The following is a 25328-nucleotide window of genomic DNA, read 5'->3' as shown; positions in this document are numbered from 1 at the left end:
GTCAAACTTTACTCATTCTTCTTGCTTCCTCTCCTTCCGTACCGTTGAGTCATTAATGTTGAATCCTCTGGCAGCTGCTCTGTTCCCATGTTCTGGACCTGAAAACAGGGTTTGATCTTTGGTTTCATTCTATAATACTGGACTTATGTTTCTACCAAGGTTTGAACTTTGAGAGTTTAAACAAGAGAGAAAAGTGTGAAAATGTGTAGTGAGGAGTTTTACAGCCTTACAACATCTAAAATATTTGTAAAAAATAATATTTTTAGAACGTAACTCCCGCGATAAACGAGGGACCGCTGTATATGATACAGTATTTTGTCATTGGATCAAAGGGACTGTCTTGCTTTAAAAAAGACAAAGGACAAGATTACTTAACAGTCAATGTTTAAGAGACAAAAGCACAGACGCTGGCAGTTGTATAAAATGACATTCTTTATTTACAAATTTATATTTTGCAATAAATCCAAAATTCCTGTAAAAGACTGTCGTACTAAAACATGGTTCTGTAGCCTCTAACTGTAAAACAAGTGGGACACAGTGAGCATAAAATACATGCACATATCTGCACACTCTGTTCCTGTCACCAAAATACATCTGATTACAAAATATAGTGCTCGATACAAATATCTGGAGTTTGGATTCAGCAGACGTCTCAGATTTCACATATGCACGTGTGAAACAATCTTCCTTTGTGTTTCTGTATGAAAATAAGGAGCTGTTTAAGCAAAAATAGACTCTGCCTTCTGCCTATTATTTCACATGTACAGGTTGTGCATCTTCAGTAGCAAATACTCACTATTGGCTGAGGAAGTACTTTTCTCCAACAACAGTAAAAAACAAACAAACCAAAACAAGAAAACAAACAAACAAACAAAAGCCTCAAACCAGTGCTTCAGTCTGATCATCTATCCCACGTCTTCAAGGTAATGTCAGCGGGAGGAAAGTGAAACACTTGCAGTCAAACCAAGACGAGGAGAAAATCCTACGACCATTTGCTCTCAGAGAGAACAATAATTAGATGGAAACTGCTGCTTTCACCTGGTATGAAGGGTATATCCAATCTCTGTGAGGTAACGTCAGAAGAAAGTGAATCAAACCAGGACAGGACCTGTACTCAAACTACACGTGCTCACAAAGAACTATAACTGATGCTACCAGCCCCCAGCATGCATATGTATTTGTTGATTTGATGTGTGAGTGGCCACATAACTGAGCAGTTGCAGAAAACATGTTTCAGCTTCTATTTCAGGATGTATCGCCTCATTTTATGGGTCAGGAAATCTGGGATTCATTCAGTCGGAATTAGGAGAGTACGGATTAACAGTTTGCATATATAAACATATTCTTACAGCAGTCGATCTATACAGCACTTAAATCAAATAGTAAATTTAAAAAAAAAAAACCTGCGTGCTTTTCCTGATTTTAAACCTTAACTCTGAACATAACCTGGTCTTAATCAGTTTTTGTGTTTGCACTAAGATGCAAGTGATTTAACCCGTAAAATAGATCCCCCATGTGTAACTGTGACTCTGCATCTCAGGTCAGGTCAAGCACTAACTGGAAGGTTGGTGGTTCGTTCCCTGGCCATCTCAGTCTGTATGCCAAAGTATCCTTAGACAAGATACTGAAAACCAGTTTGCTCTCCAATAAATGATTGAATTGAATTTTAGAGAGAAACTAAGCAGAAAAAGTGCTGGTGTGAATGAGGCGTGTTGTATAAAGCACTGAGCGCTCCAGTCGAGTGGAGAAGCACTATATAAGAACCAGTCTGTTAATGATGCCGCTATTACTGGAACATGTTTACATTCTCTGGGCTCAAGTAGTGCAAACCAGTAAGACCAAATTTGTTTTTCTTAAGATTCAGAAAGTTTCACAGTTTATTATATATTATTAATAATCCTATTTCTGCATAGAGGTAGGCCCAAAATTAGACAAGAGTTTTTGTAATGTGTCCTCTGTTTACTACAGTGAATCAAGTGGATTTTAATCAGTCAAGTTATAGATTTTCAGCTATAATTCAAAGGTTTTAACCAAAGTATCGCATCATGTTTAGAAATGACAGACATGTTTACATTCTTCTGTCAACAACAGAAACATGAAACACTTGATTTTATAGATGTTTTTCTAATGAATGCATTAAAGCCATACATCCAAAATAATAAATAATCAAGTTTCTAACTCTCGGGCTGTTACTTTCATCCTCTGGGTTCAATCAAGTTAAACTAGCTGTAGAAGCAGTGGCTCATTTTCTGGTATGTTTGTGGCAGAAGCGAAACTGCATGGCTCTGCATGCCTCCATCATACAGGAGCAGGATCTTCAAAAGAAAATGGTAGCAAGCAAACTTGATGACAAACTTTTAAAGCACCTCGAGGCAACTGTTGTTGTGATTTGGAGCCATATAAATAAAACTGAACTGAATTGAATCTACTTTTAGAAATATATTAAACACAGGGATTCGATCAAGTCATTCCTTCACAGATGGGATGTTCTGCATTGACACGTTACCCTTCTTTTCAACAGTCAACATCTGGCTTGTTAGCCTTAATGTTCCCTCTGCAGAGGTGTGGAGTGCAGCTTCAACTGTTCAGATATGTCTGTGACTGTTGTTGAGAACACATTTACATAAAGAATGTCATTTTATAGAGACACGCAGATGAGGACAAAATTATTACCTCTGGAATTTTCTTTTTTCAATTTGTCTTTTTTGACAGAGCATTGGATTTTCAAAATAGCATTTTTAAATTCTTTAGAAAGCACATATTACTCCTATTTACACATAAAAACAGAATCAAAGTTCAATGTAGTAATCCCCCTGACAAACTGACTTTATTGGGCCCCTGCACAAACCACCGCTCTGCAAAGACGTGCTTTAACTTTTTATAAAACTGAGAGTCATCTTCTGACTTATACACATTAAAAAACTTTAGCGAGGGCTCGAGTCGTCAAACGTCACACCAAAATGAAAAGAAAGACTTGAGGAAAAGAATGGTTGATGCTCACAAAGCAGGAGATGGCTATACAAAGTTATCACTGGGTTTCAAAACTGGCATAAGAAGTATGATCGAGAAATTCAAAGAGAACCACACAGCGCACAAATAAAACGTGGTAGACGAGGAGGTGAACCATTCCAAAGACTCTGGAAAGGAAACTAGTAAAAGATGTTCTCAAGACCCCGGAACAACTGCCAAGACTCCAGACTTAGCCAAGCTTGGAAGTGGCTAATCAGTAAAGGACTGCAGACCAAGAAAAAGCCAGACTGAAGTAATCGAAGGAGAACCCTGAGAAAAATGGTGCATGCTGCAAATATGCTCTTTGACCAGATTAGATGAAATTGGAGCTCTCTGGTCACAAAGACGCTGCTTATGTTGACACACCCCAAGGGACACCATCCCTGCAGTCAAACACATCATGCTGCAGGGCTGCTTCAGTGTGTCTGGAACTGGGAATCTTGTCAAGGAAGGAAGGAATCATGAAGAAGGATATGTGAAGATGATAAAGCACAACTCAAGCAGTCAGCAGCAAAACTGGACCTGGGTCATCGTTTTGTCTTCCAACACGACAGCCCAAACATACAGAGCTCTCTGTGGAACTACTGCTCCAAGACCAAAACAAATACTAACAAACTGGAGACAATCATTCCTGTCCTTATCTGTAAATAAAACTGAATTGACTGGCATGCATCGTTTGTGGATTCACTCTTTTAAATTGATATTAGTAAAAAAATCATCACCCAGCACAGTGTGTGACTTGATTACCAGACTGGATCTAATTTGAATTAAGTAAGTCTTCCTTCATGAGGCTACTGGACTCTGCACACTATTTTGTATTTCTGGAAAAGTTACTTTTGAATAAAATAATAATATAATCTTCTAGACCTTTCAGTAAAAATTCAACATTAATAAAATGTTCAGGCACTGTTTTGGAACAGGGTGGATCATAACATCAGTGTGGAACTGATGCAGCACTGTTTCTATTCAGCCGAATATAAATAAACTGGGGTAAGTAGTCAAATATTTCACCACACAGCCACATGAAAACTGGCAGACGGTGTGTCCAGTGGTGCCTCCTAAATATTATGACTGGTTGTGTAGTTCTGGGAGCAATAACTACACAACCAGAGTTGTTCACGTTGTTGTGGAGGAATTTTAGCTCATTCTTCTATGCAAAATTGCTTTAATTCAGCGTAGTTACAGGTCATGTTGCTCAGACTCTGAAGCAACAAAGCAGCCCTGACTGTTACACCACCACCACCACCCATGTTGGCATGATGTTATTTGTAGGAAATTAAGTGTTAGTTTTACACCTGATACACTGAGAGGGTAGTCTTCCAAAAGGCTTGACTTTTTGTCTCACAGGTGCACAAAATATTTTCCCAGAAGTGTTTGTGTTTGTTTCGGTCAGCCCTCGTTTCCACCTCTGAACTTTTCCACCGAGGCCATTTTTTCCTCTTTTTGCACTCTTCAATGACGTACACTGACCTTAACCAAGGAAAGTCAGGCCTGCAATTCTTTAGATGTTGTTCTGGGTTCTTTTGTTTCCTCCCGGGTGAGACTTGATGGACTCTTGGACTAATATCAGTAGGCTGGCCACTCTGGGAAGGTTCACCACTGCTCCAAGTTTTCTTCATTAGTGAATAACGGTTCTTACTAGAGAAAAGAAGGGCACAAAAAACCTTCACTGCACTGTACGTGTGATCATATCAGGTGTGCATGTCGCTTTTTACCTGCCTGGACTGAACTATAAACAGAACAATCAAGCACTTATGAGTCAAAGTAGGAAGCAGAGAATGAGAAAAACTGATCACAAACAGACGGCCTAGCATCAGAGCAGGTCTCTGTGCAGGTCCTGAACAAGGCTCTTCCACTCAGTCACCACTGGGCCAAAATTGTGTATAATTAAAAATAAGTTAGAGGGAAATGATTTTTCAGTACCAGATAACTGATGTCAGACAGGATGATGAACAGAACTGAAAGGTCTTTGTTCCTTACAATCAGTTCATTCTGCATTTCCCAAAGTGCTTCGCTGCCCTCGACTGACAGCTTCAGGGACCAAGACCAAACACGCCACATGAAAAATGTTTGGAATTACATACGAACAAAAATGGCATATTTCACTGACTAAAGATCAATCTAAAACCTTTTTGCTGACTTATTGCTGAAGGTCAGAGCAATCTACTTTGTCTTCACAGTAAGGGTGCAGCTGCGTGTCTTCAAGTTTTCTGGGGTTTTTTGTTTAGTTGTTTTTTTCTCCAGTCAGTCTCACATTAGCTTTAACCTGTTACTGGCTTACTAGTGGACATGAAGCAAGCAGAGACACTGTACCAGTCTGTCAATAAGAACAAGGGTCAGGGCACACTGTTACGTCACTCTGCTGTGAAACAATACTCTTAGGCTGCACAGAAGTCTGGTGCAAACAGCTAAAGCTTGAGTTTGGTTCTGTTGTTGTAACTATTCTCTCATGATGATTCTTAATCATGTACAGGTCGGGTAATAGCTAAACCTTAGTATCTAAACCACTTTGCGCTTTAAATGAATGAAATGTACCTCTGTACACTTTTCAGGGTTCAATTCAGGAGTTTTCCAGTTGGGGCTTATCATCTTATTAGTCACTGACTGGTCACAGATGCTACTCTCTTTAAAAATACCGGCTGCTGCCAGCGCTACTTATAGACTTATAGACCCTGAGGTCAAGGTCACTGGGAATCAAACTCTTTCAGGATTTTTAGGCGACCTAGGCGACTTAGTTATTATATAGTTTTTGTTCACAAGAGTGTTAGAGAACTTGACCCCTGACCTTGAGGTCACTGAGATTCAAACTCCACCAAAAGTTTTAGTAGCTGCAACTTTGGTATAAATGTGACGCTCCTACATCGCCTCGCCTCATTATCGCATTGGCAAACTTGGGCGTCCATGCCGACCACCTGCCCCGAGGAGTGAATACAACACCATCAGTCTTTCACAGCTGAGGGCTAAAAACTGTAAACGAAGCTTGGAGCAGCTCTGCGGCACAAAAACACTAGTCTTTGTTAGAAGTTCAAGTTATGGTTTCCTTAACATAAATCAGGTTGTAGAGTACTCAAAGCTTCCTGTTTACTTGGGTTTTATTCAGTTTTTGCTGAATGTATTAGTTTGGCTTTAATATGATGTAAAAAATAAGTGGTTTACATAATCTGGTTTATTTAAGAGGGAGCCATCAATAGCCACAATCCTGAGTGCTTGTATTTCTGCCTACTGATGGCGAACGATGGTTAAAACAGCAACAATCACAATACGGGTTGTGACAAACCTACTTTTGTCCTTTGGGCATGTACTGGTGACCAGTTTCAGCAACACTGACTGGCTCTTGTTTGTAGTAAAGCTGTGTTCACTTCCTTCTCTCTTAAATTATGCCCAAAGTGTTGGGGTTTTATTTAGTTGAAGCTAAATTAAAGGCAGCAAAGTGAAGGATGAGTCCTATTCAGTCTGAACACACACGATGTAGGAAAGTCTAAGAAATGACAGAAACTCATTTTAAACAGAGACTAGCTTACAAACTGGAACCTGCAGTGGAAAACTGGCATGAAAGTGAAAATAATTAGCAAGTGACGTGAGCATAGTAGCAATCCCCATCACTCTGCATATACACAACACACAACGGACTATTACTTGTTGAAAATATAAATTAGTCATGTTTCTCACAAACAACGAGTCGGGTGAAAGGAGCAGGAAGTATGTTTGCTTCCAACCTGTCATGTGATGCCATCATAATAATGAAAACAGGTGCAGCAAACCAGACTCATCCTTTAGGAGAACGAGTCAGACCGAATGAGTCCATCACAGAGGTATACTGTGGTACCTTATCACAGAGATTTACCAGCATTCTAAGGAGAACTTGTTATCTGTGTAATGTCAGTTCTACTGTACTATCCTGTATCTGTGTGGCAGTGTAGGACACATTAGCTGTCTAACTCTAACTTCTGCACACCATGAGAACCAGCTTTCGACAGAGTTACAGGACTGGTGCCACATAAATACAGACAAACAAAGTGTCTACAGACCAAGGAACGGGTCTACAGAGTTCCTCCCCTCTCTGTGGCAACAGAGTCGTCACTGTTGGCCCAAATCTGACCAGACCTTAACTCTTAACACTAATGAGGAAACAAAAACAAGTAAAAAAGTAAAAAAAAAAGCAAAAACACCCTCAATTGCTTCTTGACAACAGTAGAAATGTGAGGGTGGGACAAGGATCAGGAGAGGCAGGAGGAACTGGAAAAGGAGGTGAGGGTGCAGGCTGGGAGGCTGTAATAGGAGGGGTCGGTGAAGGGGAACAGAAGGAGAAAGAAGAGGAGGACCCCCAGTATGTAGGAGGAGAGGACAGTGAGCCGGTAAGGGTGCTCCAGAGCTGTGCTGATGGCAGGGAAACCCATGTAGTTACAGAAGGAGTGGCAGAGTACCGGACCAATCAGGTGACCTGTAACAGACAGAAAAAACACCCACTGTTTGACAGAGTCACAGCTTTCTTTAGCTTCCCATCCAGCTGAGATAGACAAACAACAAATAATTTGATTTAAAAAAAAAAAAAATCCTTTAAATCCTGTAACTGAAAATATTGAAACTGTTTTTTTAAAGACACAAGAGAACATTTTTGGACAAAAGGACAGAATTTTAAATAACCAGCTAAGGTGCAAGCTTGGACACCAAACTGCTGAATGACGAAGTGTATAGTTTACATACAGAAGAGACCGCTCTCATCCAACTACCGGCCAGTAACCTACCTCAGTACCACAGTAAGATGAACAGGCACCACGGCTCAATACATGAGCTCCACACTGGACAACCTGTGCACTGTGTGACACTTTAACACTCATCCAAGGCCAACGGCACCAACGTCCAGCGCATAACTTCACAATTTAACAGCAGATTACAAACTTACTTTATCACATTTATTAACTTAATTTCTTTAAATCCCACACATATAATATTGCTGGAGACATAAGGATAAACTGTGACACAGGCTTGTGGAATAAGCATGCTGCAGGCTGTAGTGTCCCGAACAGTTAACTACATTTATCATAGGGGTTCATATACGACTGTTTAACCCTCTGGCCTTGATCAAAATCACTACCCTATCAGCTTGTTCGTGGCCAAAAGTGGCCACCTACAGATTAGGCCTGTAATTTTTTTTTTGTTTGTTTTTTTGCCATTTTTTCTGCATAAAGCTTTTAAGTAACTTCAGTTCTTTCCATAAATATAAAATAATTATTACTTTTTTATTTTTTAACCCTTTAAACACCAGTTTGTTTGTCCACTGCACCAGCTGGACGACAACCTCAAATCTCGCAATTTTATATAATTGCATTGCTACTGAAATTTCTTGTATTATTAATAGTAGAGTCTGGGGCATATAATTGATTCACATCAACATTGATTATAATGCATTGTTATTTTAGTGCAGAGAGAGCAAAAACATAAAAACTCCCTCTCAGCTTGTTCGTGGCCAAAAATGGCCACCCCCTGTTTACATTTACAAAATGCTATAAAATTCATATATATTAAAAAAAAATGTCCAGTTTTTTTTACATGATTTTTTAGATTAGCATCAGGGCTGTTCATGAAAATCAAATTTCATTAAAATTCTGAAATTTAACCCTTTAAATACCAGTTAGAGCACATAATCATAACAACTCATAAATAGAGAAAATCATAAAATCCCAGTTTTTTTTCTAAATAATACATGCCATCTGATTTATTTGCTAACCATGATGAAGGTTAGATGCATAGCAATAATTAACAGCATCAATGACATTTATGCAACATTGTTTTTTTCTGCAGTGGCAGAAAAACAAAAAAACTCCCTCTCAGCTTGTTCGTGGCCACAAATGGCCACCCCTTGTTTACATTTACAAAATGCTATAAAATTCATATATATTAAAAAAAATGTCCAGTTTTTTTTACATGATTTTTTAGATTAGCATCAGGGCTGTTCATGAACATCAAAATTTCATTAAAATTCTGAAATTTAACCCTTTAAATACCAGTTAGAGCACATAATTTCAATGATTTACATAGGGATAAAAGCATAAAATCCCCATTTTTTTTCTAAATAATACATGCAAACTGATTTATTTTCTAACCATGATGGAGGTTAGATGCATAGCAATAATTAAAAGTATCAATGAGTTTTATGCATCTTTGTTTTTTTGTGCAGTGAGAGAAAAACAAAAAAAAATCCCTCTCAGCTTGTTCGTGGCCAAAAATGGCCACTCCCTGTTTACGTTTACAAAATGCTATAAAATTCATATATATTAAAACATTTTTCTACTTTCATTGACTTGATTTTTTAAATTAGCACCGCTTCTAGTCATAAAAACCAAAATATAATTCAAATTCTGATATTATACCCTTTGAATACCAGTCAGATTATGTATTATTATAGTAAAAATAGTAATAAAGTTCTTCTTTTGTGCTAGTTCTTATCTTTTAGCATATAAATGGTGAAACCTAATATGTTTTTTATCATCATTGCAGGTCAGTAACAGTAACTGTTACAATGATTTATTTTTACTTTATTTATTTTTTTTATTTATTTATTTATTCTTTCTTTTTTTTGGGGGGGGGGGGGGGGGGGGGGTGGTGGTGAATGGCCAAAAGCAATGTCACACATGGTGTGTTCGTGGCCAGAAAGGCAATTTAATGACCAAATAATCCCTGCAATCACCAATAAAATGATCAAAATTTATATTCCAGTATCTGTGTGCTTCTGTGTGCATCCTCATTAGCAGCAAGATGTACTAACCACATTAGAGTGGTTTTTGTAGGCACACTTTCTACACCTGGTTCAAGGGGCTGCTGTTCCGTTCCTTTCACGCATCCTTTATTCCCCATCACCGACTGCTGGTTCCTTGTGTGTTGCTGTCAAAAGAAGCATATCCCTCCGTTGCTTTGGCATGTGGGATATTGCTGTGGTAGTTTTGGTGAAGCCAAAGACAGACAACAAAATCTTCCTCTGTTGCAACTGGAGGAGCTGAGGAGGAAGCTCTGGGTTGTTTCCCCTGTGCCGGTTTTCATCTGAGGAGTTCCTCTGCCAATGTGACCGAAGGAAAGACGTTGTCCTCGGAGCTCCTCCGTCAGTTGGAGTCTGAACCCCTTTCCCTTTTTTACTTCCTGAGAACTTCCAGTGTTTTCATTCAACATACTATGTATTGCTTTATTCTGGTGTAGGTTTTATCTCCACTTCATCTATAATCCTCCAATCCTCACACCTTGGCCTCCCGTGCAGGTTTGTAAGGGTGCACAGCAGCTAAAAGATCTCCTTTGTTATAAAAAAGTCAAAAGCAGATCTCAGGCTGCTAATGCAGGAAACTGCATACAGGGTGAGCCCTGGTTTGATACCAGTGGGTACTGGATTGTGGTGCAGTCTCTCTTCAGTAGTGGGACCCACATGGTTTTCCTTTCATGGCGGATCCACTGAGTCGCCGGCTCCTCGGTCTCAGAAAATGCTCCTATGTTCTTTTGGGGGGGGGGGCTCCACCTCCATGCCCCCCAACCCCAATCCTCCCCCAAAGAAGAGGATTCGGGCACTGTCTAGAACTCAACATCAGTGGTGATGCAGTCAGCCTCTTTGAAGATTGTCCCCTCATCTTCTGGAGAGGAGGTTTCTTCATCTTGGGCAGATGTATTTTCTTCCAGGGCAGAGGACTGCTGCTGTCCTTGCTCTCTGACCAGATCATATAGACAGTGCTTGAAGCAGTGATGACCTTCTTGCCATATTGCCAGAATAAATGATCTGGAAGCTGTTAGGCTTACTTACAGCAGTAGCTCTGTCTGCACCTGCATAAACTCCAGGACACGTTTACAAATAGTGTTTGTTGTTGTTTGCGCTCCAGCTGCAGCTGCAGGTTTGAACTCTGCAAAATGTCCTATGATTGGTTTTTTTTTGTTTTTGTTTCTAGAGTTGATATTTTGGGTATGGTATCGTTTGATGAAAAATACAAGAGTAAAAGTGCTTTTAACATGTGCTTCAAAGCTAAGTTTGACTGGGAACCTCAAAGCTCAATATCCTGCATCCACAGAAATTCACTGCAGCCTATGTAATGTTTGAATTTATTCCAGTCTATCTTGCAAATACATGTTTGTACTGCAATGTCATGCACAAACACAAACTATTAGATCCTTAAGATCAAACCTATGTCAAAATTGTTTCATTATTTTGGTCCATTGGAGTGTGGTAGGCTATCAAAGGCCGCTACTAGAAACTCAGAATATTACATGAAATTGCTTGCTTGGCCAAAAATGGGTAAATGATGTAATTTGGTAAAAAACATTAAAAACTACAATTTTCATGTGTTGAGTTTAGAATGAAAGCAATTTTACCTAAATCGCATGATATAGTACTGTCAGTAACAAGGAATCAAAAAAGGTGGTTATAATGGGTTTCAATTGGCCACAAATGGCCACGATAGAGCCAAGAGGAACAGTTTAGTGTATAGTGAATATTATTGACATTATTAAGGAGCTGATGTTGAAAATTAATAAATCTGAAAGAAATACACACCTTTGGGAAGTTTCATTCCATTTGCATTAACAGAACAAAAATGGTTGAAAAGCGAAAAGCAAAGTGGCCACAAATGGCCAGGATAGAGCTCAGAGGGTTAATATGGAAAACATTTTATTTTTAGGTTTTACTAAATTACAGTGGTATGCAAAAATTTGGGCACCCCTGATAATTTTCCTTCATAAATCGTTGGTTGTTTGGATCAGCAATTTCATTTAAATATATCATATAGCAGATGAACACAGTGATATTTGAGAAGTGAAATTAAGTTTACAGGATTTACAGAAAGTGTGCAATAGTTACTTCAACTAATTTAGGCAGGTGCATAAATTTGGGCACCCTTATTGTTTTATTGATTTGAATGCCTTCAGCACTAATTATTGAAACATAAAATTTGTTTGGTAAGCTCATTGACCCTTGACCTACATACACAGATGAATCCAGTCATGAGGAAGCGTATTTAAGGTGGCCAATTGCAAGCTTTTCTCCTCTTTGCATCTTCTCTGAGGAGTGGCAACATGGGAGCCTCAAAACAACTCTCAGATGACTTGAAAACAAAGATTGTTCAACATCATGGTTTAGGTGAAGTATACAAAAAGCTATCACGGAGATTTCAGCTGTCAGTTTCCACTGTGAGGAACATAGTGAGGAAATGGAAGACCATAGGCTCAGTTCTAGTTAAGGCCGGAAGTGACAGGTCAAGGAAATCTTAGATAAGCCGAGGCGAAGGATGGTGAGAACAGTGAGAGTCAACCCACACACCAAATGGAGTCACTGTGCATCGTTCAGCTATTCAGCGCACTTTGCACAAGGAGATGCTGTATGGGAGAGTAATGCAGAAGAAGCCTTTTCTGCGCACATGCCACAAACAGAGTTGCTTGAGGTTTGCTAAAGCACATTTGGACAAGCCAGCTTCATTCTGGAATAAGGTGCTGTGGACTGATGAAACTAAAATTGAGTTATTTGGGCATAACAAGAGGCGGTGTGCATGGAGGAAACAGTACACAGCATTCAAAGAGAAACACCTGCTACAAACCTGACTGAACTAGAGATGTTTTGTAAAGACGAAAGGTCCAAAATACCTTCAACCACAATCCAGACTCTCATTGGAAGCTATAAGAAGTGTTTGGAGGCGTTATTTCTGCAAAGGAGGATCTACTAAATATTGATGTAATTTTTCTGTTGGGGTGCCCAAATTTATGCACCTGCTTGATTTAGTTGAAGTAACTATTGCACTCTTTCTGTAAATCCTTCGTTTCACTTCTCAAATATCACTGTGTTCATCTGCTATATGATATATTTAAATGGAATTGCTGATCCAAACAAACAACGATTTATGAAATAAAATCATGAAAAGGGTGCCCAAACCTTTGCATACCACTGTATATGGCAAATCAAAATTAGGAATATGTCCATATTCAGTAAACCTTCAATTATTTTGTAACTGTAAAAACCACTCTGTGTGGTCCATAACAGGAAAAAAACATTCAGTGCACTTCAACGTTGATTCCCTTCAAAGCTATGCACAATTATCTTAAATCCTCTTTCACATATAGCAGATATATTTTTCCCAATAATGCACATCTGTTGGCTCATACGATGGCTGACCTGTGTATTTTAATGTAAAATTACAGACTGGTAAATTTCTTTCATTTAGTTTATCTCAGGTTAGTTACTGCTTCAGGACTGATGACAGAACATTTCTGTAAACGCTCTTAATCCAAGGCTTGGACAGCCCGGCTCAGAAAACCCAAACATAATCATACTAGCCAGTGGCAGGCCGACGGGACGCATAGAACAGAAAGGGAAGAATAGAAAAAAAAAATAGTGAACAAAAGCCTCGTACCTGTTCTGATGAAGATGAAGGCTGTGTAGGCTCCAAACACTGCCGTGTAGGAAAACTGAAACACTGTTGCAAAATAGAAGAACAAAAGTGCATCTTCCTGCTATCCTGTGATGAAGTCACAATAAATGCAGTGAAAAAGATGTTCTCACCTGCAGAGAGGAAAATACCCAACAGCGTGCCCTGTCTGAACCTCAGCAACTCAATCACATGGTGGAAGTGAGCTAGAAGAGAAGACAGAGCAGGCACTCAGACATGCAGCAACTTCAACTCTTAAAAGAAATGATTGGAACACACTCTGTATTATTTATTATATACACTGCTACTTCCAATCAACACTAAATTTAGGGGGGAATTTTTTTTTTTCCAAAAAGCACTCAAAGTCTTGGCTTTGTTTGACTTGTGCTCTTCCAGCAGCGCTTATGCAGCGATATTGTCTGAGTGGCGACACCCATCGTTCAGGAGAAAACTGCAGGGGCTTCCTGCGCTGTAATGGTGGTATAAAGGCTAGTGTCCTGTAAACGAGGTAGCAACAGATCTCAGATTTTGCCTGTAAGTCTGGAGAGGATGAACCAGGCAGTGATCAGACTCCAGCAGATGGGGGACAGAGGGATACGTGCTTTTGTCCCTGGTAGGACAGTTCATGTGCTGGCTGAATTCTCATGTCTGACGTTTGCTCTGTTAAAGTCATCAAGAACAATGAGCAGGGAGACCGGGTGTTTGTCCTCAGTGTTAGGTATCTGCTCAGCCAGGTGATATGATGCTTTGCTAACACAGGCCAGGTGAACTCCTGTGGAGTATAAAATGATTTAAACTCAGAGATAATGGTCTCTAGGTTTGTTTGTATACAAACAGACTTCTCTTTCAGAAAGCTCCGTATAACGGTCCACAAGGAGAAGTTGGAAGTCCGACAAATATAATGAGCAGCCGGGGATGTAGTCACCTATCTAGCTTTTAGTGAAGCACAAAGTTGCAAATCTGGAAAAGTTGATTTTAAGCTGTTGAGTAGCTGCAGTTCATCCAAGTTGTTGGCAGTATATTTGCCAGGTGAATCAAAGCGTGCATCCCCGCCGAGTTTACGGAGCCTCGCTTCCCTCGTTAGCGTCTCCTGACCCTGTTCAGAGCTGCTGCTCACTCTGGGTGGCACTGACTTGGCCTCCAGTAACAGCGAGGAATCCTGGAGTCATTTTTGAATATTAAACAAATATGCAGGACTGCTTTCTTCCATTTGTGCAATATTTTTAAAATTAGAAGCTCATGTATTTATTTCTTCTTAGCTGATTTTACTGTAATTCATAATTATCAAGGTCCAGCTTCCAGCTTAAAATATCACATTGATGCGAAGGATGCGTTAGTCGGACATGCTGCTAGCACTTTGGCTAACGCCTCACCCAGCTTGGACAAACCACTCACGGAGCATCGGGGGCTCAGTAAGTCGACCTCGGACATGCTGACTGACACCGAGTGGATTGCAACAAACTGCAGACATGTTAACATCACTGAGAACCTTTACAGAGCTTTGGTTCCTCGTTTCAAGGACTTGAAGCCTCCCCAAGAGTGACAGAGAGAGAGGATACATGTTTACAGTTTTTTTATTAACATGTATGTTCAAGATGTTCAATAAACATGTTAAGTGCAGATATTTTCCCTGTTTTCTCGAGTCTGTTTGCTCAGGCAAAATGAAATGCGATTAATATAGAACAAAAGTGAATGATATTTCATCGTGATTGATCAAAATGAATCCACAGTAACCCTGTGATGAATCTGATTAAACATTTTAATTGTTTGACAGCATTAATATATATTATATATTACTGTATACTTACCTTTAAGTATATAGGTTTGTAAAAAAGTTGTATTTCACAGGAGAGAAGCTGTGCTAAAAGACTGAACGAAACTATTCAAATTCTCTTTGAATTCAAGCATTTAACATTCTTTGTGTTTATTCTGCATTTACTTCATTATATTGCATAAATGTCAGTTACAAGCTTAAATATAAAGTTGAAAAAGTTTAATTGCAACCAGACTATTGATCCAGTAATTGCAATTAATGACAGAAAATTGGTAAATTTTTTTTAATCTATTGACAGCACTACTATATATAAGATTTTGTGCGTTGCTCAAAACACTTGGCTACAGCTGAAAGCGCCAAGTCGAGTTCCCTCGTTTATACCACGAGTGTCAGGCCAAAGTATCAAACGTAGCATACTACGCTCCAACAACAGATATGTGGACAAGCCAAACATCACTGTATGAACTTCACAGTGCGCTTCATCCGAGCCTGTTTGCTGACGAACATACAGGAGCAGTAATGATAGGTGGAGACCTCAGGGAAGCTCTTAGCTGACTGCATGGGGTCATCTAGTGTGCGCCAATACAGAATAACACCATGTGAGCCCCATGGTTATTTCATTTTTGACTATTTAATTTAAATGTAAAAACGAAATAGTACTTGAGGTGGTGGTTATATAATCTATTCATGGAATTTACAGAAAATGCTCTGTATTGTGAAATATATTGATTGATCTTGTGTGTCTCCTGAGAACAGTTAAGTTTTGTCCGACCTAATTCCAGTTTTCTGTATGACTCCTTCGCACTCACTCTCTCTCAGCCTTCCTCTTCCCAGGGCTGCTGTGACGCAGTGCTTGGGACTATCAACGAAAAGAGTCGCTGCTTTCAGGAACCGTTGGAATTTTTAAGATTGCGCAAACTGTTGAAGAGTTGCAGTAGTTTAAAGAAACGTTGGAAAAACCTGCCGCCGGTGACGGGGTAGGGGATAAAGGGTTTTAAACTGGCTATAAATAGATTTTAGGACTTGTTTCAAAATTCTCGTTTTAACCTACAGAGCACAAAACAGCTGGGCTCCAGATAATTATGAAACAGTGCTGCTCGCTGTTCACAGGTTTGCTGGTCGTTTCCTGTACACGGCTAACGTTTCGGGGGGGCGGAGCCGTTCAGTGTGTTGAACCCATTTAGTTGACTCTGTGGATTCTTTTAAAAAGCAGTAAACAACTTTTCATTTAAACAGGCTTTCTACTGGTTATTTTTTTAATGTAATTATTATTTATTGGTTTATTTATTGTGTCTTCTTGTATCTTTTTGTTGGCTTTTATTACAGCGCTTCTTTACTGTTCTTATTTATTTCAGCAGCACTTTGTGACGTTTTTAAAACGGCTGAATAAAAAGAGAAAAATAAATAAACAACTTGTGGCTAAGCTGGAAAAACTTGCACTCACCCACTCCGAAAAAGAGGGGACAGGTTATGATAGCGGTAGAAGGACCAGCACAGGGCACCAACATGGGCAACATGCATGCTCTGAACACCAGCTCCTCAGTTAGCGGCGCCACCACTTGATTCCTCAGCCACCGCATATCATTGGCACACAACATCCAGAACCACGGGTCTAGAGGAAGAAGCAAGAACGGGGTTACGCAATGTTTTATGATGAAATGAAGCTCGCCCAAAACAGATTTTAGACTAAACATCAGACAGTTTGAGATAAATCACTCAAAAGCAACAGGTGTAAACCAAATTTAGAAACAGATCTAAAATCATGAATCCAGTTCAAGAATAAAACATAGCACAGCTTGTTGGCTCACCAAAGGCCACCCGGATCCCATCGGTGAAGCTCCACGGACAATCCATGGCCAACTGCATGAGCGGGCCCAGAAACAGGACCTGCAGCACATGGCCAGACAAATAAAAGTACTTCCAAATATTTGAGATGTTGCTGCCATTACCAGAGCTTCATATCAAATTTATGTTTTTTCCTCTGTCCACATAATTTCATTCAGATATGTAATTGTGATCATTGACTGAATGACAATAAAGGAACCTGAACCTGAATTCAAGCATCTGTGTCTTTCTTGCATCTCAAGTTTGACTCAAACCATTGTTTTAGAAAATGTCCCAAATGGCATTCCTACTGCACACGTCACCACTGTCTTGCTGTCCTCATACATTTGAAATACTTGACTGGAACTCGTGATTTCCTCGTGTAGCGCCACAGTTCCTTTCTTATCGTAAGCTCTCTATACATCCACAAAGACAGTACGACTCCTGACCTTCACTCTGAAAACAAACATCACATCTGTCGTGTTATCTCTCAGCATGAAGCCCTCGCCCTGATTATTGATCATCACCTCTCTTCATAACCGAACATCAATAATTTTTTCCCATAGCTTCATGATATGGTTCATCAACTTTATCCCTCCATAGTTACAACAGCTCTGCACATCGCCCTTGTTCTTGAAAACCATTACACCACTTCTCTATCTCTAGGTATCCTCCCACTTTCCAAGACTGTGCTAAATACTTACGTTAAAAAGTTCACTGAAATCTCTTCTAGACATCTCCACACCTCCACAGATGTGTCACCTAGACCAGCTGTTGCCCTCACTGTCCTCCATCCATCTTCTTCACTCTCATTTTTCTTTCCTCCAGCTCCTCAAGAGGTTCCACCTCTTCAGTACATTCATTCAAGACTATCTATGGCTCTCTGTCTAGCCATGTGGTAGAAGTCCTTTTCTCCTTCCTTAGTGTCAAGCCTCACATATAAGTCACTATAAGCCTTTTCCTTTGTTTTAGCCACCAGCCTGTTTGTTGAACACACAGACTCTGGGTATTTCCTACTTTCTTCATCTCCCTGGCTACTTTTCTCTTGTGGTTGTACGTGAATGTAAGTATGAATGATACATACGAATGAAAGTACCACTAAAATATTTAACTACAGATTCACAGTTCTCAGTATATTTGTATAAATATCACATTTGTGAATATTTTTAGGTTGAAAATAAGTGTGTGAACATTAATAAAAGTAACAATTTAAATTATTATTTGAAATTGTTTCTATACATTCTCATATTTCATTCTGAGTGACATTCCAAGGACACTCAGAGGTGATGAGTTAAATACTAGAAGTGTAAAAGCGTGCATGTTTCCCACAACTGATGTTTTCATCATTTAAACTAAAGAAAAATAAATGTTTTCTTTCCCAAAATATTTTAATCAAGCACAGTTTAACGATTAACATGCATTACTAACCCAGTAGTAATGTTACCGAGGCTGTTTCTTACCATGGTGAGGAGCAGAGGAAGTATAATGGCAGGAATGAGGCCTTCAAACCGGATTCCCATGAGAACCAGCAGAGACGGGCCATTCTGACACACAAATGAAAACAGAAGATTTATCAGACAGCGATGTGATACAACGTAGCACAAAATGTTCATCCTGAGGTACTGGACCACAGCACAGTGAAGAAGCAGAGTTATCCAAGATCTCAACTCACCGTGACACCTGCAGATTCTCTCCATGCCCACACAAACAGGGGCGACAGACCTGACACAATCAGGACGCTGGTGAAGCGTCTCTTTATGACAGCAGGATGGTCCCTGAGGACAGGGAAACATGCACAGAAGGTTATCCCAAGCACACAAGCACGGAGATACAAACAGCTTCTGTATGCTGATAAGATGGAGGAGAACGGAGTTGTCAGCACTCAGCAGTGAGCTTCGGTTTGATAACGCACACATAAAGAAGCACACTAAAATCTTCCTGTGAAACAGTTTTTTCATGCTTTAAAGTTGGCCATTTAAATGGTAACTGGTAATGGACTGGTTCTTATACAGCACTTTTCTACTCTGAGCACTCAAAGACCTGGCTGCAAGCGCCACAGTTTTCAGTGCCTAATTTAGTGGTCGTTTGTGATCCGGGAGGTATGTGAGCTGGTTGGAAACTGGACCTGTCTGTCAATAACAGTGCAAAGCATGCATCACACGGTCACTGGAATTTACATGCATTCAGTTAGTGCTGCATTCAGTGCAAGAATGTTTTAAATATTTGGTCCTAATCAGGTTTCTCCACCACAGCTCCCCCTTCTCCTTCCCCTCTCACACCTGTGTCATTAATCTGAGTACAACTGAAGCGGGTGTTGCCATCGTGAAAAACATCCTGTACCAAAAATGAAGTGTCCAGCTGAACTGAACGACTACAGAGCAGTGGCCCTTACATCGCACATCATGAAAACCTTGGAACAGCTGATTCTACACCGACTGTGACTTCAGGTCAACAACATACAAGACCCCTGTCCTCTACATGCTTCACCGTGCCCTAGCTCATCTGGAGAAATCTGGCACTTATGTGACAGTTATGATCTTTGACAAGCTCACAGAGATTACAGACTACCTGACAGAAAGACCACGGTTAGTCAGGTTGGAAAACTGTGTTTCTGGAACATTAATGAGCAGCACGGGGGCAACACAGGGGACTGTCCAGACTTCAAATACCACTCGGAGTCCTGCCACATCCAGAAACACTCAGATGATACTGCCATTGTAGACAGGATTCTGAATACAAGGATCCTGTAAGAGTCACAAAAACCACCTCATGTTGAACACCTGTAAGATGAAGGAAATGATAGTAGATTTTTCTCTCCAGCCTGTGAAAGTCTGTGGGCTGGACATAGAAATATCTAGGGTTACACATAGGTAACAAACTACACTACTAAATACAGAAAAAATATACAAAAAAGGGCAGAGTTGTCACTTGTTGCTAAGGAAACTAAGATCTCTTAACATCTGCAGTACAGATGTTCCTTCAGTTCTATGCTGAAGTTTGAAAACTAAGTAAGTGGCACTCAAATCATCCACAGTTTTCACAGGGAAGTCTGGCTCAGTTTCATGAGTTAGTGCCTCTGCATCTGTCACGAGTGCAACAGTAGAAGACGAGAAAATCCTGATGGAAAAGAAGATTATTATCTAACAACTCGGACAGCTAACAGCAGGGATGGAATCGAGAAGCGGTCCCTAGTAGTTCAAGTCTTTGTTAGTCTTCTTGTCTATCAGTTCAGCTCATCGGTTGCACTGGCACTTACACTACAATCAGCTGATTTCAGTTGATTAGTGGTACAGTCTACATATTTTAATGGCACAAAAAGACAAGAGCGCGATGGTGCAAACTCTATGTGGGACAGAAGCACCTTATTCTGCTGCTAACACAGCTTTGGCATCTTCACAGACGGCTCGCTACGGCTAAGCTATCCAAGAAGACAGAGGAATTAAAAAGCTGAGTGAATGCTGATCCAAGTCCAGCAGCCAGACCTTGACCTTCAACTGGTAGCAAAAGCAGTGATGAGCAGTCGGGCTGCAGCCTCCATTTCTACCTGTTCATGTTTGTAAATCACTGTGGTGATCGTTTTAAAGCAGGAGTGGGCAACTCCAGGCCTCGAGGGCCGGTGTCCTGCAGGTTTTAGATCTCACCCTGGGTCAACACACCTCAATCACATGATTTGTTCATTACCAGGCCTCTGGAGAACTTCAAGCCATTTACATCAGCTATGTAGGATTAGGGCTGCTCAATTAATCGAATTTTAATCGTGATTACGATCTGGGCTTTCAACGATCATTAAAAATGACTGAGCCGATTATTAGCTCCTCCTCTCGCGCTGCTCCGTGTGGCAAATCGAGCGCACCGCTCTGCGTTTTGAACACGCGTCACACTGTTATCAGTATTTGCACACTATTTTATATTATTTTTTGACATCTTTAAAGCCATTATTCAATACATTGTTATTGTTAAATAAATATCGTCAAATAATTGAGATCTTAATTTCAGTGAAAATAATCGTGATTATCATTTTTGCCATAATCGAGCAGCCCTATGTAGCATCAAGGACACGTCTAAAACCTGCAGGACACCGGCCCTCGAGGCCTGGAGTTCCCCACTCCTGCTTTAAAGTCTCTCTTTGCTTTGTGGTCATACTTAAATTCTAAAGCAGGACACACATATGATCTTTCTCTAATAGAGATTTGTGGTGGTGCCTGGGTCAGTTTACAGTTAAGAGGTAATTATCAGACAATTAATTTCAGATCATTTTACAGAGAAAGTGACACAACAAAGAGTGTAAAAGTTACTTTTACCTGGAGTACTTCAGTAATGTACTGCATTATCTCTAAGAGCAGTGTTCTGTGTCATAGATCACTATTTTGAGTAATGACCCAAACACTGATCACAACAGAGAGGGGAAATACCTCCAGCATGCACAAACCTCTGAACACAGCGTGCAGATTAATGCCTGTAAATGTCTCGAAGGAACCAGTGAGAATCCACTGACAATCATTAACAGAATCAATAAGTGATATCAGTGAATCACCAAACACTTATCAATTGCCATCACTATGAATGGAGTGGTGATGACGATGAGCTGCCACAGTCTCTGCTACATTAGTAGCATCAAAGACAGAAGTGCTAAAGACATCTGCTAAATGTCTGACGTCACTGTCAGTGCAGAATTTTTCTCCCAGAAAAGTTGTTAAACCAAACAGGAGGGTGGAGGCCAGCGTTTTAGTACATTAACTTTGTGCCATCCACTTGTTATGACTCTGTGGGCAGGTGTAAGTAGCTGCTCTCTACACCTGTGCAAATACAGAGGGAAAGAAACAGGAGAGTTTCTATTCCTATATCTATTCTGTTTCTATTATTCAGCACCAACCTGCGAGCACTGAAACATGGATAACTGTGTTCACATAAAGAAGTGAATGATTAACCCTAGTTACATTATTAATTAGTGCACATAAGTGGGCAGACAAGTGATACGACACAAGTTAAATAATAGCAACAGTAGGCATATAAGATACATCTGCTCCACAGTAACTTCATATTAAGACGGCGTTTTTGAGCCTTTTAAAAGCATCCCTGCTGCTGAAGCTCAGCTGGGATCACTTACGATAACAGTAAAGCAGCTGTATGTTACACAGCTACAAGACAACCTATAAAGCAATTTTCAAATGACACTCTGACAAACACAAAAGAGCACAAAGAGAACTTTCTGCTTTGATGTTAGCATTACAGCACAGCAATCTCATCCAAAATCAATACATTCATGTAAAACACTGCCACTGTTTGGTTCAATTGGAAGTAAAATGTAGTAAATTAAATTATAAACAGCTCCTCTAAACATCCAGAGCGTAGAGCTGAGCTCAACAGAGAAAGGTGATCGCAACTATTGTCATACCAGCTGTAGTTGACTGTGGTGTTAGACTACGTAAGGCCCCAGTCACACAGGTCTAGAGGTTAACATCTGGGCAACCTCTGGTCACCATGGAGGGTGTGTACTCCCAGACTGGCTGGCAAGGGATTGCTCAGCGTTGCTGGCTGACACTGGATGAAACCAATCAGAGAAGAGCCTATGAAGGTATTAGGGCCACATGAAGAAAAAAATATCTTATTGCTCATTTTGAGAATAAAGTTGAAATACTATTTCGATAAAAACAAAGAAATGCAGAGATAACTGTTTCAAATCAAGCAGCTGCCACGGCTGCTACACAACGGCTGCTACACAACGGCTGCTACACAACGGCTGCTGTAGATGAGTTAAGAATCAGTTTTAGTAACAAGGAAGTGATTTCTCTTTACATAAGAACGGTGTGGTGTTAAGTATAAGGACATCAAAAAGAAAGCTGCATCTGTTTAGAAGGGGGAAAGAACACACACACACACACGCACACGCACGCACACTTAAAAGAACTGGCTGGATTTCTACAAAATGAAGTGGTTGGCAATGAGCAGATGCAAGGATATTGTAGGTAATCGTGCCATAAAGAGGATGTATGTTTTATCATAAGACACGATAAGACAGCTGATCAATTTGCTTCACTAACTCGTCTGCACATTTTGTAGAGGCATATCAGCCGTGGCACCAGTACTCCATCATAAGATCGTGCACCATAACCAGCCTTGCGTTTGGTCACAAGCAGTTGTTGGTAATCTACATTTACTCGCCATTTTACTCTCCAAGATGTGATGCAAACTTGGAGGATGTTTACCATCTAATTCACAATTCTGCCTTACAACCAACACATAATAAAAGCTTAGCTTATCTTATTTCAAAAGATGAAACTTTTAGTTTGAATGTAAACAGTTTCTGTTTCAGTTTTGTGTCACACTTCATAGTTCCCCTACCACTTGGTGCGTTCTATAGGTGTGCACTGAAGAAGGTAGCAAGGAGACTTATGGTGTAGCACTATACATCTCATCTATCTTTGTACATTCTCACGACTGCTATGAACCACTCACCAACCAGTCCTGGAATAAACACTTTTCCCTAGGAACAAGCAGAGAGTCACTGATGGGTCTTAGTAATCAGCTTTACAACTACTACCAGCTCCCTACTCCCTATGTGACCGGGTTCAGCTAATACCAAGAAAGCCCGGTTATGAACATTGCAGTATAGTCCTTTGGCGTTTGCTATTCACAGTGATAGGTGACAGGATACATGCATCTTTACACACAGTGACACTTAAGAGATCATCTAGTCTCTGACCTGGTCCATTTTGAGTGGCAACATAATTCAACACAACTTCAAAGTAAAGCCTGAGCCAGGTGCTTGTGACATAGTGGAGCATGAAAATTTTGTAGTACAAGTATCACGTAGCTGCAGAATGAACCAAGGACTCATTTTTCCTCACAGAAAGGAATCCATTATTTTTTGTGCAAACTTCTGCATTGTTAGATTTTTGCCTCGACTGCCATCAAGTCGTTGCCAAATAGGATTCCATAAATTTAGCAGCCCTATTTTGTAGCCATTCAAATTTCAAGATTCCCTGGTACCAGCACAGGAACAAAAGAAAAACAATCAGAATCCAGCAAAACAAAGAAAACATTGCTTTTGCAATTGGCCACTTTGGTATTAAATATCTGCTCTGGCCCAGAATCTGACAACTGTGGCATCCATATATGCCCTTGTCAGATGACAGGAAATATTCTTTGTGCATCTGTGAGTGAAAAACTAAACCAAGTTTTACTTCAAGTTTAAAAAACACCCTGAGAAAATCAGCTGTCATAGTCTACAGCGAGGGTGGAGAACTCCAGGCCTCTAAGGCCTGTCTCCTGCAGGTTTTAGGTCTCACCCTGGGTCAACACACCTGAATCAAATGATTAACTCATTACCAGGCCTCTGGAGAACTTCAAGAGAGGTTGAGGAGGTTGTTTAGCCATTTAAATCAGCTGTGTTCAAGGACACATCTAAAACCTGGTCTACAGTGTGCGACTAAACATATACGGTGTCCCCAGGTGGAGGTAAAGTAGCAACACATAGGTTAATCCAGTCAGAAACAAGGAAACTGTCATTGCTTCATTACTGCACTTGTAGCCACACACTGTGATATGAGTACTGAAGATTATCATAGAGGATACATTTCCTTATTTGTAGCACTAAAACGAATGAACCACGTGAAAAATCTCACTTGCAGATGCCACCAGCCTTTCTTCAGTGACTCTTTAACATGGTCCCCAAACATGCAGACTGATCAATTATTTCTAATTAAATATTAATTCAAACTTAATGTAAACTTCAGTATGGGTAAATAATATGGGAATGAAAGCAGTTCACTGACTCTTCTTTCAAATAAACCCCACTATAAAGCGTATGTAGCTCACCTGGGCAGGTGACTCCTCCACACATATAAGCTGCCAACATAAAAACAAGCCAGCATCAGACAGAACAGCACTGACAACCAACACAGGCCGTCGGGAGGGACCAGCTCTCCACTGCTGTGCTGCATCTTCTCTGTCAAAAAGTTGGCTGGTAAATCATCTTCCTCTGTCATAATGAAGGCGAGCCAGGACTAACCCAAACAGCTGCTAGGAACCAGAGGTGCTGTTGGGTCATTTAACAGGATAAAACATTCGCCCACACGAGCTATGAAGCTGTCAGTAAGCTCCTTTCAAATTGCGGGCTAACGGAGCTAACTGGTTTGCTAACGTCTACGGCGCTTTCTGATTACGTCATCGTATCTCCTTTCCGATATTTACTGGCGCTAACGTTAGCGTCCTCTTCGTCTTCTTCTGGCTCGTGGTCGTCGATTCATACGATGCGATGAATCGACGCCGCCGCGATGCAGGGTGCGTTCCAAAAGTTCGCTTCGGCCAAATGAAACTTTCTGAAGCTTGTATCG

General features: G+C 40.3%; 1 protein-coding gene across 1 annotated transcript; it reads right to left on the bottom strand.

Annotated features, from left to right (window-relative positions):
• Positions 1–414: 414 nt before the first annotated feature.
• On the bottom strand, positions 415–25280 carry rce1a (Ras converting CAAX endopeptidase 1a). The gene is made up of 8 exons (XM_063470313.1): positions 24811–25280; positions 18665–18767; positions 18453–18536; positions 16977–17055; positions 16613–16780; positions 13529–13600; positions 13380–13442; positions 415–7450 (listed from the first exon to the last, which is right to left on the bottom strand). Exons 1-8 carry the CDS (start codon positions 24978–24980, stop codon positions 7227–7229), a joined length of 963 nt encoding a protein of 320 aa, XP_063326383.1. The 5' UTR covers positions 24981–25280; the 3' UTR covers positions 415–7226.
• Between the last annotated feature and the right edge of the window lie 48 nt (positions 25281–25328).

This window comes from Pelmatolapia mariae, linkage group LG3_W (assembly GCF_036321145.2).
Source record: "Pelmatolapia mariae isolate MD_Pm_ZW linkage group LG3_W, Pm_UMD_F_2, whole genome shotgun sequence".
In the NCBI taxonomy this organism is placed as follows: Eukaryota; Metazoa; Chordata; class Actinopteri; order Cichliformes; family Cichlidae; genus Pelmatolapia; species Pelmatolapia mariae.
The sequence above is the reverse complement of the archived record's forward strand: the minus strand, read 5'-3'. Positions and strand labels throughout refer to the sequence as shown.